Here is a 16,806-nt window from a genome sequence, read left to right as displayed (position 1 = left end):
GTTCCAAAATTTTCTTTCTGATTCTCATAATTTATCTTATATATATATGTTTTCTTGATTATTGTACTTTAATTAGTACTATGTTTTTATATTTGTATTAATACCCCTCTTCTATATTCCTCATTGCTTCTGTTTGTAATACTAGAATCTTTTGCAACAGCTGTAAAATAAGAAAAAGAATTCAAAAAAATAAGATTAGGTATGAAATTATGAACATATAAATAAATAAATAAATAAATATATATATATATATACATGTATTAATGTGTGTATTTTTAATAATGTTAATATACTTACTGTTAAATTTGATGTAATTCCTATGATTAAACGCACTATTTTATACACAAGTTCATTTGTATTATTTTGTGCATTAATCAGTAAATTATTTTGTGAATTATTATGTCTATTGTTATGTCTATTATTATGTCTATTATTATTTGTATTATTATGTGTATTATTATTTGTATTATTATTTGTATTATTATGTGTATTATTATTTGTATTATTATTTGTATTATTATTTGTATTATTATTTGTATTATTATTTGTATTATTATTTGTATTATTATGTGTATTATTATTTGTATTATTATGTGTATTATTATGTGTATTGTTATGTGCATTATTATCATTACAATAATTTTGACAATTATTGTACCTGTTGGAATAGATTTCTACAGAAACATTCCCATTACGAATATCATCATTTATTCTATATATATTACGATGAATTTCATTGTAAGATGTTTCTATAATTCTATGCCTATTCATGGTAGAATAATTTGTATCCTGCACACTTTCGTTGTTATATGTATAGTAAATATTATTTACCTGATAATTATTTTTATTATGATAAGGTGATTGTTCATTCACTTCATAAGAATTATGAATATTGTTATTCACTTCATTTTGATGAGAAATGTAGTTATCATTTTCCTGCTCGTTTGTGTTATTATATATCCCATTATTATTAGAACCATTGTCACCTATATTATTCTGGTTATATCCATTCATATTATAATTTTCAGAATTAAAGTTATACATATTATTATTATGAACATTATAATTTCCCGTATTATTGTTGTTCATATTATCATCTACCACATTATAATTGTTCATATTATTATTTACCATAATGTAGTTGTTCATATTATCATCTACTGCATTATGATTGTTCATATTATTATTTACCATAATATAGTTGTTCATATTATTATTTACCATATTACAGTTGTTCATATTATCATCTACCATATTATAGTTGTTCATATTATCATCTACTACATTATAATTGTTCCTACTATCATCTACTACGTTATAGTTGTTCCTACTATCATCTACTACGTTATAGTTGTTCCTACTATCATCTACTACGTTATAGTTGTTCCTACTATCATCTACTACGTTATAGTTGTTCCTACTATCATCTACTACGTTATAGTTGTTCCTACTATCATCTACTACGTTATAGTTGTTCCTACTATCATCTACTACGTTATAGTTGTTCATACTACCATGTACCGTAGGATAGTTGTTAATATTATTATCTACCACATTATAGTTGTTCATATTATTATCTACAGTATGATAGTTGTTCATATTATTATCTACCACATTATAGTTGTTCACATTTTTATCTACCACATTATAGTTGTTCATATTATTATCTACAGTATGATAGTTGTTCATATTATTATCTACAGTATGATAGTTGTTCATATTATTATCTACCACATTATAATTGTTCATATTATTATCTACCGTATTATAGTTGTTCATATTATTATCTACCGTATGATAGTTACTCATATTATTATCTACCATTTTATAGTTGTTCATATTATTATCTACCGTATGATAGTTGTTCATATTATTATCTACCGTATGATAGTTGTTCATATTATTATCTACCATTTTATAGTTGTTCATATTATAGTTTCTCAAATTATTCTCTACCACATTATAGTTGTTCATATTATTATCTTCCTTATTAAAATTTTTCATGTTATAATTTCCACCATCATAGTTATACACATTATAGTTATACATATTATTATTACTCACATTATAATTGTTCATACTACAACTATTCATATTATAATTTTCCATATTATCATTATTCATATTATTGTTATGCATGTTATAATTTTGTTCAGTATAATTATTCACATTATTGTTCTCTATATTATTATTTTGTTGAGAATAATCATTCATATTATAGTTATATACATGATAATTTTTTTCATTATTATAATTTCCAGAATTATCATTTCCCCCATTATAATTAGCAATATAATTATTATTTTCATATAGATGTATATTATTATATTCTTTTACCATATAATTACGTTTCATATCTACATGGGGATTATTACCTCTTTCATCTTCATCATCATCGTCAACATCGTCTTCAGCATCATCCTCAGAATCATCTTCAACATCGTCATCTTCAGTATCGTCATCTTCAGTATCGTCATCTTCAACATCGTCATCTTCAGTGTCGTCATCTTCAACATCATCATCTTCAGTTTCATCATCTTCAACATCGTCATCTTCAACATCTTCACCTTCAACATCGTTATTATCATCAAACTTTTCATTATTATTTATACATTCCAAATCCAATTTTTTTTTTAAATCATTTTGTAAATTTACCAAAAACTCTACACCCTCTTCGTACGAATTGTTTCTTGCATTTGTAAAATTACCAATGTTTAATTGATTCGATTCCAAATAAACTTGTCTTACGGGATTATGTAAATGTACTCTACTATTTGGATATATATTATTATGTACATTGGTAGCAATCTCTTTCTGATTAGGTACATTGTTATTTATAATAATTCTATTCATATTACGATCATTGATATCCTTTACATTATAATTATTGTCTGTCATTATTTCTTGTTTAATTATGGTAACCTCTTTTGTATTCATATTTCTTATTTCGTTTTTTCCACAACTATAATAGAAATTGTAATTATTCATATCTATCATATTTTTATTTAATTCATCTTCTGATATAATAACACCACAGGATACATTTTCCTTTGATTTATCATCATGAAAGTAACACATATTTTGTTCATATCTATTATTATTACATGTGAGTATACTATTATTATTATTATTATTATTATTATTATTATTATCATTATTATCATTATTTATATTCATAAAATGTAATGGTTCGTTTGGTAAAGGCCTACTTCTTACATCAAAATTTAATGTATGGTCCACATTCTCATCTTTTAAATTAAATGAAGGTAAATTTTCGAACATTCTATCATTTTCATTATTTTTTACCACATTTATTATATTTTCTTCAATTTCCATATTCACATTTTTTCCCTCGCAAACCTTTTCATTATCAGGTATTAAATTTTGGTGTCCATAAAATATGTTTCCGTTATTTACATTTTTATCTACATAGTTACAACTTGTATTTTTAAAAAATTCTGTAGAATAATTATTGGACACATTATTATGTACATTATTAAATACATTATTATGCAAATTATTGGACACATTATTATGTACATTATTAGCTACATTATTATGCACATTATTAGCTACATTATTATGCACATTATTAGCTACATTATTATGCACATTATTAGCTACATTATTATGCACATTATTAGATTCATTATTGTTATACTTCATAGTATCATTATTTGTTATGTTAATATTTTGATCTACATCTACATTATACTTATTTCCATACTTTAAAAAATCAGTATGTTCTTTTGTTTCATTCATGTGGTTATTCAAAAAGAACAAATTTCTTCTATGTGAATAATCCTCTATATTCTCATGAACATAATTTCCATTTTTAATATTCGAAAAATTTGAGTCTAAAGAATTATAGTTTGAAGTTTCTATACCTTCTTCTACATAATTTCTTATATCATAATTTAAATTATTATTTGATATGGCATAATTATGTAAAGGATGTATATCTAAATTCTTTTTTTCATAAGGAGATGATGAATATTCATGTATCCTAGTATTTTCATTTATTCTACTTTGGTTCAATAATATTTCTCTTTGTTGATGAAAATCATTGGAATGGTTATCGTTATTTTGATATATTAGCATATTATTGTTTCCATCACAATAATAGTTATTCATATGGTCCATTTGGTTCATGTTATTCATATTATCCATTTGGTTCATGTTATTCATATGGTCCATTTTGTTCATGTTGTTCATATGGTCCATTTTGTTCATGTTGTTCATATGTTCCATTTTGTTCATGTTGTTCATATTATCCATTTTGTTTATATTATTCATATTATCCATTTTGTTCGTGTTATTTTTATGGTTCATATAATGTACCTCATCATTTAATACAAAATTCTGATTAGTATCTATACAAGGAACATTTTGTAACTCCTTGTTTTTATAAGAATCATATATTTCAAAACTTGAAAAGCTAACGTTTTTATTTGTACTTTCTACATCCAACTGTCTATCAAAATTTATTTCTATCCTATTATTATTATTATTATTATTATTATTATTGTGGTTATTATTGTGGTAACTTATGTTTGAATAATTTTGATATATATTTTCCGAATTATTGTTATTAATACGATATAAATTATTTTCATTTATCATATTTTCGTTACTACTTTGTTTCAATTCAACTTGATTATTTTTTGAAACATTTTCATAATTGTTCATAACCTTATATTGTTCTTGTTGTACATATCCATTTGTCTCTTTTTCATTTTCTTTATATATTTTATTGTCATCCATTTTTTGTGTAGTTATAGGATACAAACTATTGTTTTCTGCTTGGGTATTTAATTCTACATTATTTATATATTTAGTATTATTATTTTCATCTATTGTGTTATCATTCCTTATAGAATTTTGATTATATGCGATATCGTCATTAATATAATTATGTCTCTGTTTTACATTGGACATTTCAGAGTTTTGTAAACCATCATTTTCATAATCATTAATAATTTGTTGTACTTGTACAGGTTTATCTTGTGTTAATATTTTTTTCTTTAAAGAAGTAGCCTTTTTATATATTTTACTTATGTTTTTATTGTTTTTCGATTTTTTACAGATTTTTTTTTTTGGATTATTTTTTTTTTGTTTTTGTTTATTTTTTATTTTTGGTTTTTTATTATTTTTACATTTGTTTGTCTTTTTTTTATAAAATAATAACTTTTCATTTCTTTTTTTCATTTTTTCTCTAATCCACATTTTACGTATCCTATATATATTACGTACCAAAAATAAGAAGGATTTATTTGTATAATAGCATACTTTTCCTTTTAGTTTATTTTTAGCTTGTCTATTGAAATAGGAATTCATTTTATCCATAGGTTTGCATTTGGTTTTCTTGTCCATTTTTATTTTATCCAAATGGATATAATTCATTTTATTCTTTTGAAAATTCTTTCCACATTTTATCGAATATGATCCATTATTTTTCATATCAGAATTTTGATTCCAATTATTGCTTTCATTATTTGTGTTTAAGGATTTTTTTTTTGCACAGTTACATTTATCTGTTTTCAAAGAAGAAGAAGGGGAAGAAGAATATAATGAATATTTTTTAATAAATTTTATTAGTGTCTTTTTATTTAAGAACTTTTTTATTTTATTTGTCAACTCGTTTTCTATGTTATTTTTATCTTTCTTTTTCACATTCTTTTTTACCTTTTTATTCACATTCTTTTTTACCTGTTTATTCATGTTCTTTGTTACCTTTTTATTCATGTTATTTTTTATCTCTTTTTTCATATTTTTTTTTACATTCTTTTTTACCTTCTTTTTCACATTCTTTTTTACCTTATTTTTTACCTTATTTTTTACATTCTTGTTGATTTTTTTTTTCACTTTCTTTTCCACATTCTTTTCTTTTGTATTATTCTCATCTATTTTACAAAAACACATAGTATGATGCCCATCCACATTATTATTATTATAAAATATGTTACTCCTATTTCTAGTATCTTCCATTGTATTGTACCCATTTGTATTTCTTCTTTTCATATAAAAATTCGTTTCTTCATCATTTAAATTCATATGACACATGTGTCCATTGTCTATATGCTCTCTATATCTCTTAAGATTCATTTTGTTATGTTCATATAACATATAATATGATAAAGGATCATAAAAACAATGTAGATTATTCATATTCATATAAGAATCAAAATTATTGTAGTGAGGTAGATATCTCATTGGATTAGTATGATAAAGGTAGAGATTATTAAACATATTTCTTCCTATACATTTGGATCTTATATAAGAACCTTGAATTTTATTATCCAAATATAATATATCTGATGTACTATGTTGAATATAATTATCTGTTGATTTTTCTTCTTCACAATAACTTTTTCTATTATATTCTTCTAAATTATGTAGATATTTCCAATTATATTTCTTGTGATTATTGGAACTAGAATTTGGATAATCACAAACATGTCTACCATTCATATTTTGATTTATATCAAACTTATGGTCCTTATCATTTCCATTATTTTTCATATAACGTGACATGTACTCTGATATGCTACAGTCTTTTATATCACCTAAATTTATAAATTCCTCTTTGTTTAATTTAGGTATAGTATAAGGAGTATACTCTTCATCAATATTTATACTGCTATCGTTATTTAGTTTATCATTATTGGATTGTTTATCACTCCACTGAACACTAATATCTCTAAATTCAATATGATTTTTCTTGTGTAAAGAAGTATACACACGTTGTTCATTTTTTCTATAATACATTTGATTATCATTAATTATTTGTTTGTTTGTTTCAAAATTTTCAATCTGTCGTTCATCATTTTGGTGGTGATTATTTTTATATTTTTTGGAACAATAAAATGGGTTTTTTGAAATGTCCTCCTCATCATTATTTGGACAATATAAAAGAAAATATGTTTTATTATAATATATAGACTTTACACATTTATAATCATGAATGTGAAGCTTATTTTGATTCCTTAATATGTAAAAATCCATATCATCATAAGATCTAATCTGATAGAACTTTAATTCTCTTTTTAAATCATTTTCATCAAATCCTACAACTTCAGATATTGTTGAATTACATTCAAATTCTTCAGTAGATAATATAGTGTTCTTATCATATTTTATTGTAACTTTTTTATTTATTTGTTTTAATAAATGTTTATAAGCTTTGTTTTTATATTTATTAAAAAAAAATTTCGAAAGTCTAAAAAAATTCCTTTGTCTCTCTATAGCTCTTTTTAATGAATCCTCAACTAACATTAAAGTATTATCTATATTTGGACATATTCCATTTTTTTTAATATAATCATATATTATTTCTTTATATATTTTATTATTATTATTATTATTTAAGGATATGTAATCTTCGTTTTTAGAAAAAGCAGATGTAATAAGAGCCTTATTCGTAAAAGGACCATTAGATGGTAAGTTCGTCTCATTTGTATGATAACCTTTTAACTCATTTCTTGCAGAATTATATTTTGTATTATTTCTTATCTTTTGTAAAACATTTTTTTTCAATACATTATATATATCACTAATTATTTTCCCGCTAAGTTCAAAAGTCTCGAAGTTCGTATGTGTATCATTATTTAAAGACAAATCTATATATATACCATCATTTTTTGGATCATTTAAAACAACTAAGTCATTCTCCTTATTTTCGTTAGATCTATTATTTTGATAAAACATATCATTAATCTTAATTAATTCAAATTCTTTCTTTGACATATTTTTGTTATTTAAAATATTTACCACCACATTCGTTTCGATGTTTAATAATTTTTCTCCATTTAAAATAAATGGGTATCTTAATATATTTTCTTCTTTTGAGTTTATATGTTCCATCACATTTTTATGATTAATTAATATATGTTTTTCATTCGAGTTTTTCTTTATATTATCTAAATGTCCCTCTTCTTGCACGTTATTTCTTATTGATTTCGATTCATATATACCTTCAAAACAATTTACCTTTTTGGCAACATCATTAATGGGCACAGCCCTCACTTCATTTTTATCGAAATGATTTTGATTAGCCCTATTTAAAGAAGTATTTGTATTTTCTATACAAGGTAACATATTCTTACAATCAACCTTGAAATTTAAGGATGTATTGGTATTATTTATATTATCCTTGTAATATTCTTTATCCTTATTGTTTTGATTAACCTTATTATTACTATTATGTAAAATTTTATTTGAAATCTCCAATTTATTATTAAAGGAGCTACTATTTGAAATAAGGTTACTTCCTATATTGGGTACAAAATCATTCAACATGTTTTCATTCTTATTATGTCCCACAGACATGTTTTTATTCTGGTTTTGCTCAAAAGAATAATTAAAATTCAAATTATTTCTTGATGAGCTGTTCTTGTATTCCCCTTGATGAGTCTCGGATTCAGACACATCTGATTTTTTTGGAGAGGAATACATTTTTCATTTATTGACTTGTGTCAATTAAAATGAAAATACTACATGCAAAATACGGTATAATAAAAAAAATACATATGACATCAATAAAATATATACGTCATAACAAAAATATAACATGTAAGTAAATATATAATATGTCATACATATAATACTTCTAAAATATATAATATAACACACATATATTCTATATGGGTAAAATGTATAATATATAACATACATATATATTGTGACATATAAATTATGTTATTTATATATAATAAAAGGAATACATACATATCACATATGTTTGACAAAGTCGAACAGAAAATAAGCTATACATATGTATATATGTATATATGTATGTATATATGTATGTATATATGTATGTATATATGTATATATGTGTGTATATATATATATATATATATATATATATATATAATAAAATACGGAATAGATCGGATTAAATAAAAACGAATAATTGTGGAATTATATTCGCTTTTATTCTTAATATGGAAAAGGTCTTATTCCATAATGAAATATATATATAGAGGTTACTTTTTTTTTTTTTTTTTTTTTTTTTTTTTACTGTATTAATTATTTATATATAAAATTTTTTTCATTTTTTATATTTTGTTTTATATTTTATCATTTTATTATTAGTTTTATTTTTTTTTTTTCTTTTTTTTTTTTTTTTTCTGTTGTTGTTCATATATACTATTTGTGACAGAAAAAGAATATATTCAATGTGATAAGAAAAAAAAAAAAAAAAACTTAAATATAAAATTGGAAAATTCAAATATTCTAATATAATAAAAGAAATAGAAAAATGAAAAATAATAAAATATCATATCAGGAAAATAAAAATGATAATAAACGTTATGTATATTTGTTATTACATAAAATAAAAATATAAAATCCTGTGCCGTAATTTTTTTTTTTATTTGTTTTTAACTTTTTTTTTTTTTTTTTTCATTTTTTAATATTATTAAATAATAAAATATATTTTTGTATTTATTTTAAAAAAAAAAAAAAAAATAATAATAAAGACATAAAAAATTATAAAGATATGAAATTTTAAAATGAATATAATTATAGATCTATAAATAAATAAATAAATATATAAATATATATATATATATATATATATAATAAACGTGTGCTTAAAAATGTGCTATTTTTTTTTTTTTTTTTTTTTTGCACACTTGATTTGAGCTTATCTACATTGTTTTTTTTTTTTTTTTTTTTTTTTTTTGTATTCCTTTTCTTAATGTATTTACACATCAAAATGTATTATTAAGAACATACAATCAAAAAAAAAAAAAAAAAAAAAATTTTAATTAAAAAATTCATATATAGGAAAAAAAAAAAAAAATAGTTATCTTTTTTGATAGATACTATATTATATTCTTTTATTCATCATAATAAAAATTAAAAAAAAATTAAATATTATATAGTATATTTACAAATATTTTAAATTATATATATCTATATATAATATATACATTATAATTTTAAATATATAATATAGCCGCTTAATACAGAATAACACACAAAATAAATAAATAATTAACTAAATAAATAAATGAATAAATAATACATATATATTTGAAAAAAAAAAAAAAAAAAAAAAAAAAAAAAAAAGCATTACAAAATGAATGTATTAAAGTTAGTTCTTTTGTTTCCTCTAATCATGTTATTAACACATAATATAAAAATCCAATCGTTAAATATTAAGGGAAAAGAACAAAATCACCAAAAGGTGAAAAATATAATGCAATGATATCCATGTTCATTAATATTATGTAATTATTATTATTATTATTGTTATTATTTTATTTTTTTTTACTTCAATTTCTTTATTTTTTAGTTAAAAAGTCAGGAAAATAGTGCCCCTGACATTTTCAATTTGTTTTCTATAAAATCGACAAATAAAAAACCGACATTCAATTTTTTCTTAGAAGAAAATAGAAATGTTATATATCTCTACATTTGAATAGACAAATATAAAACAATAGAAAAAAAAAAAAAAAAATACATACATATATATATATATATTTATATATATATATATATTTATATGTATATATTTATATGTATATATTTATATGTATATATTTATATATAAGGAAAAAATGATATAAAATAAATATTTATATAAATGGATCTATATTTTACTTAATAATTGATGGATTTATTTAAATATATATATAAATAAATAGTTATATTTTAAAAAATAATGTTTAACATATTTAAATATATATATATATATATATGCATACATGTTTTTATATTTTTCCCCACACCACTAGGTATGGTTACGTAGAATACTAAATAACGAAAGTAATATACAAAGAAATATAATACATATATATATATATATATAATTATAGGTCTTAAAAAAAAAAGCATACAATAAAAAATATTATATATATATATATATATACTTTTGAAGGAAAAAGAAGTGTAAGGAGAAACTTTGCTGACTTTCAAGAGATAAGGCAAAATGATTTGATAAGATTTCATGAATTAATGGTTGTACAAAATGAACAAATGAAAATTATAAAAGATAAACTTTTAAGAATGAAATGACGTGTTATAAGAAGTTAAATTAGAATATAAACAAATCTACATTCTTTTCTTTTTTTTTTTTTTTTTTTCTTATTTGTATGATATTTTATTTTTCCATCTTGTCAATTTTTTTTTTTTTTTTTAATAATAAGCATTAATAAAGATCCTTTAAATAAAAAAGGAAAGAAAAAAAAAAAAAAAAAAATCCAAATTGTTTCGTATTATTATACTTATTTATTTATTTAACTATTTATCATTATTTTATTTTATTTTTTAATTATTTAATTTTTTTTTTTTTAACAAAATATATAATGACAAATCAATATTTTCAAGTTAACAGGACCAAAAATTAGTATATACTTTTCTTTTTTATTTATATGCTTGAAATATATTACGATATAAAAATAAATGAAAAAATGAATATATTATTTATAACAGCATAAAATCAGATATAGGTCGCAAAATAAAAAAAATATAAAAATATTGACACAAATATAAAATATTAAATTATATATATGTATATATTAAATATATTATTTTCGTACAAACTATAATATTATATATTTATTATATTATATTATATTATATTATATTATTTCGTGGATATTACATACGGTACTTATAATAAATATTACATTATTACTATAATATATATATATATATATATATATATATATATATATATATATATAATATAATATATATATATATACATATACATATATAATGTACATTTTATTATTATTTATTTGTATTTCGTTTCCGTAATATTTTAATTTAATTAAAAAATCAATTTGATGAAAATTAAGAGGCCCTGAAGTGGGAACATTTAATAAGTTTAAAAATATATATTTTAAAGGTCCAAAAAAAAAAAAAAAAAAAAAAAAGGAAAATAAATAAAAAGATATAATATAATATAATAAAACTCTTATTATAACTATCTTTTAAAACATTATAGTGATAATTAAATTTTTGAATATCCTAATGTTTCTATTAATTAATGAAAGATTTTAAAATGTTTTAAAAATATGAACAAAGAAAAAAAATAATAAAAAAATAAAAATAAAAATAAATAAATAAATAAAGAACTAAATAACAAAATAAGGAATAATCAAACAAATGTTAATAAATATATAAAATATGTTTATATAATTATATTGCTTATATATATATAATATATTTTTACCTTTATATAAATAATTTTATAAAAAACTATGGCTATAACAACTTCAGATGATATTGAAAAGCTGAAAGAATTAAGAAAATCTAATCCTACGAAAGCTAAAAATTTTTTAAAAAAACTAGTAATACAAAAAAAAAAACAAATAAATGAAAATAATAAAATATTATAAAGATAAACAAATAAATATATATATATATATATATATATATATATATATATATATATATATATGTACATATATTTTTATTTTATTTTATTTTTTTCTTTTTAGAAAAAGAAAAATGCCAAGAAGATAAAACAGAATAAAAAGAATAGTACATTGGATGAGATAGAAGAAAACACAAAAGAGGAGACAACAATTTTGAATGATGATACCTACGTAGAATATGTTGAAGAGGGTAAAATATGAAATATATTTTTAACAAAAAATAAAACTATAAATATATTATGTAATGGAAATATAATAAATATAAGTCATACATATATATATATATATATATATATATATATACATATATTTTTTTTTTTCTATTTATTCATTTAACCTTGTAGATATTGATGAAGCGTTATACGAAAACTTCGAAGACGTGTATAAAAAATTCAAACTTCATAGTAAGGATGGAATTGAAAATAAGGAATTTTCTGAACAAATACAGAAGTCTTACTTTGAAGACTCCGAATCAGATGATAATGATGAAGAAGATGAACATAGAAATAGTATGAAGTATAAGAAAAATATTTCAAAGAAAACAAAAAAATTATTAAAAAGACCATCTGTTATGAAATTAAAAGAGTTTGCTCCCAAACCAGAATTAGTAGAAGTATGGGATACAACTTCAAGTGATCCATATTTTTATGTATGGATAAAATGTTTAAAAAATTCTATACCAGTACCACAACAGTGGTGTCAAAAAAGAAAATATTTACATGGAAAAAGGGGTATTGAGAAAATACCTTATAGATTACCTCCTTATATACAAGATACCAAAATTAGTGAAATAAGACAAGCTATTAAAGAGAAAGAAGAACAGAAATCATTAAAACAAAAAATGAGAGATAGAGTTCGACCAAAATTACATACTATGGATATAGATTATCAAACATTACATGATGCATTTTTTAAATATGCAACCAAACCAAAACTAGTCAAATTTGCAGAAGTATATTATGAAGGTAAAGAATTTGAATTAAAAAAAAAAAAATTTAGACCAGGTGTTATTTCTGAAAAATTAAGAAACGCCTTAAATATAGAACCAAATGAACCTTTGCCTTGGTTAATTAATATGCAAAAGTATGGTCTACCTCCATCTTTTCCATATCTAAAAATCCCAGGACTAAATGTGTCATCTCCTAATGATCCTACTTCCCATATGGGCAAACATATAATATCAAAAGATGAAAATGTAGACGAATCTGGAAATATTATTTATGCAAATTTTATTTCTCAACATGTTACTGATAGTAATAATAATAAATACGCAGACGATTTCTTATGGGGTGAAATGGATGATAAATATGAAGACCAAGAAGAAGATGAAAATGATGCAGAGGAACCAGATGAGGACCACGACCAAGAGGAAGAGGAAGAGGAAGATGATGATGAAGAAGACGATGAAGAGGCAGATGATGAGGTGGATGATGAAAAAGAAATAGATACTTATGATGAAAATGATGATAATATAAATGTTGTAGGACGTAAAATGAAAAAAAAGAAAAAGAAAGGAAAAAAGAAAAATATTAAACAAACAGATAATATTGATCATGAACATATAGATCAAAAAAATATTGATATTAATTTAAATCCTCATAATGAGGAATTATTAAAAAATAATTATTCAAGTGGTATCTACAGTGTTATGACAAATTCAAAAATGAATGCAGGATCATATACACCTTATATGGATAGTGGAATTACATCAGTAGATTTAACTTCCTTTATATCGGGTTATGACACACCTAAATATATACATAATAATCATCATACTAATTTTATTAATGCACCTAATATGAAGCCATATACTATCCTACAAAGGGAAGATGTACCTATAGAACAAAATGCTTTGTTTGCTTCAAATATAAAGTATAAAATTAATCCTCCACAACCTCCTTTAGGGAAACCACCTACTTTGTCGGAAGGCTATATTACACCATATACAAATGTGAATACACCTAAAACACCTTATGTCCATATTGAAATACCTAATAATGCACCTGCGACTAGTACAAACATAGAAGATGTACGTAAAGAACTAAATAAATTTGAAGAAATTTCTAATAAGGTAAAAATGGTCTCTGCACAAATTGATCCTCCCAAGAAAGACAAGAAAGACGAAAAGCAGAAAAAGAAAAAAAAAAACTTCAAATTTTGAGGTTAAACAAGGGAAACCATATATATATTGGAGGAATATACATAATAATATATGTGATACAAATAATTTCTTATTTTATATATTTGTATAATTCTAGTAAATATTATATAAAATCATTTTAATATTATATTATATATTTTTTTCTTTTTTGTATAACATTTTTAAATATTTTAATTTTCCATACTTTTTAGTAAACAAAACAAAAAAAAAAAAAAAAAATACTATAATATGTATATATATATTTTTGTCATTTTAATATTATTTATATATTTTATTTTATATATTTTATTATTTTATTTTATTTTATTTTATTTTATTTTTTTTTTTTTTTGTTCAAACAAACCTATTGATGATTCAATCGCTTCTATGCATTCATGATGTTTAATTTTTTTTTTTTTTTTTTTTTTTTTTTAAATTGTATAATTATACATAATACATACAGATAGCGTATCTACATAACAGTTGCTAAAAAAAAAAAAAATGTTATATATTTTGTTATATTTTTTATTTAACAAATATAACTTAAGAATTTTATTAAAATATAAAATATTATTTTATTTATTTATTTATTTGTGAATACAAATAAAAAGATACATTAGTAATTTTGTTCCTTCTCTTTTTAATACATATACATTTACATTTAAGAATGAAAAAAAAAGGAAAGAGCAATGATGAGAAAAAATTCATTTTGTATGATATTATGTTGGAGAGTGAGTCTTTTTTTATTCTTAAGGAATTGGAATCTTTAGCTCCAAAGAAAGGAATCCGTTCAATTTTTGTCAAAGGTATTTAAACTTTGATATATTTATACATTTTATGCCTAATAATATTCTACATATGTATTGTATAGATTTGCTTCAACAATTAGTTGATGATGATAAAGTGAAGTCTGAAAAAGTGGGATTGCAGAATGTCTTTTGGTAAGCATAAAATTAAATAAATCTATAAATATTTATATATTCATATATTTATATTTCTGAGTGTTCCCCTCTTTATAGGGTGTTAAAGACGGAGGAATCCTCTATTTTACAAAATAAGTATCAGGAACTCATGTATGTTAAGAGTCTTAATTTCTTTTTTTTTTTTTTTTTTTTTTTACACAAGAATTAATTGTGTAATAAATGTATGAATATGCTAATTAGTTTTATACCTTAATTGGGTATGTTAGGGAACAAAAGAGGGACTATGAAGAAATTATAAAAAAGGAAAAGGAAGAATATGATAAATTAATGCATTCTTTAAAATATTCAGAGGTGCAATATATATATATATATATATATATATATATGTATATATTAGCATTATTTTTATAACTTTTTTCTTTTTTCCTATTTAAGTATAAAATCATTTTTTATTACAAATACATATTTTCAAAATAGGAAGAATTACAAAAGCAAGTAGGGGACGTAAAAGTTTTATTAAACGTATTGGAGAAAAAAAAAATGGAATTGCAGGATTTAAAAAAAACAGATATTAAACAAATCGAAAAAATGAAGATTCAAAATAAGTGTGCAGTTGAATCAATACTGAGGTGTAAAAAAATAAAATAATATATATATATATATATATATATATATATAAATTAAAATAAGATAAAATAAAAAAAAAAAATAAAAAAATTTTATTCTATAAGACCATTATATATGTCAGTATCGTTCTACTTTTACAACAAAATTAATAATTTTTTAAGTAAAAAAATATTTGTTTATACATCCTTATGTAATATATTTTATTTTATATATACTGTCTGTCAATTTAATATAGATGGAATAATAACATTTTCATAGTAAAACAGTGGATTCAAAATAGAACAGATAAACCTGGTGATATAGTCGATAGATTATTAGGAGTGTAAATTTTTAAAAAATAAAAAATATATATATATATATATATATATATTATAATATATAAAAAATTTTATGTTTTTAATATATTATTCATTTTTTTATTTTACTATTTTTCTTATTAGAAAGGATATATTCCATAATTGGAATTAAGAGAACACATCTATATTTCACCGTGTGTATTATTATTACCTATATATATATATATATATATATATATTAATATTTAAATTTTCAATTTTATATAATACATGAGTAAAAATTTGATTGTTTTTTTTTTTAAATATCAATTAAATTTCTTATTAAAAAAAAAAAAAATTAATATATAAATCTATACATATATATATATATATATATATATATATATATATATATATATATATATCAATATATTTTTTGGAAAATA

The 16,806-nt window shown here is 20.8% G+C and overlaps 4 protein-coding genes across 4 annotated transcripts; 3 read left to right on the top strand and 1 right to left on the bottom strand.

The window, feature by feature from the left end:
• Nucleotides 1-97: 97 nt before the first annotated feature.
• PF3D7_1461800 (conserved Plasmodium protein, unknown function) lies at nt 98-8,454 on the bottom strand (the record flags this gene model as incomplete). Its single annotated transcript, XM_024473370.1, has 2 exons — nt 98-160; nt 298-8,454. The coding sequence occupies 2 exons, from the start codon at nt 8,452-8,454 to the stop codon at nt 98-100; spliced, it is 8,220 nt and encodes a 2,739-aa protein (XP_024329212.1).
• Nucleotides 8,455-10,087: 1,633 nt separating this feature from the next.
• On the top strand, nt 10,088-11,025 carry PF3D7_1461700 (conserved Plasmodium protein, unknown function; the record flags this gene model as incomplete). Its single annotated transcript, XM_002585428.1, has 4 exons — nt 10,088-10,195; nt 10,304-10,408; nt 10,746-10,776; nt 10,889-11,025. The coding sequence occupies 4 exons, from the start codon at nt 10,088-10,090 to the stop codon at nt 11,023-11,025; spliced, it is 381 nt and encodes a 126-aa protein (XP_002585474.1).
• A 1,193-nt stretch (nt 11,026-12,218) lies between these two features.
• On the top strand, nt 12,219-14,556 carry PF3D7_1461600 (splicing factor 3B subunit 2, putative; the record flags this gene model as incomplete). The annotated part of the gene is made up of 3 exons (XM_001348725.1): nt 12,219-12,308; nt 12,459-12,585; nt 12,740-14,556. 3 exons carry the CDS (start codon nt 12,219-12,221, stop codon nt 14,554-14,556), a joined length of 2,034 nt encoding a protein of 677 aa, XP_001348761.1.
• A 646-nt stretch (nt 14,557-15,202) lies between these two features.
• On the top strand, nt 15,203-16,553 carry PF3D7_1461500 (meiotic nuclear division protein 1, putative; the record flags this gene model as incomplete). The annotated part of the gene is made up of 7 exons (XM_002585427.1): nt 15,203-15,341; nt 15,407-15,476; nt 15,555-15,608; nt 15,725-15,809; nt 15,936-16,087; nt 16,321-16,407; nt 16,526-16,553. The coding sequence occupies 7 exons, from the start codon at nt 15,203-15,205 to the stop codon at nt 16,551-16,553; spliced, it is 615 nt and encodes a 204-aa protein (XP_002585473.1).
• Between the last annotated feature and the right edge of the window lie 253 nt (nt 16,554-16,806).

This window comes from Plasmodium falciparum (assembly GCF_000002765.6).
Source record: "Plasmodium falciparum 3D7 genome assembly, chromosome: 14".
Classification (NCBI taxonomy): domain Eukaryota; phylum Apicomplexa; class Aconoidasida; order Haemosporida; family Plasmodiidae; genus Plasmodium; species Plasmodium falciparum.
This window is presented reverse-complemented; position numbering and strand designations above follow the sequence as displayed.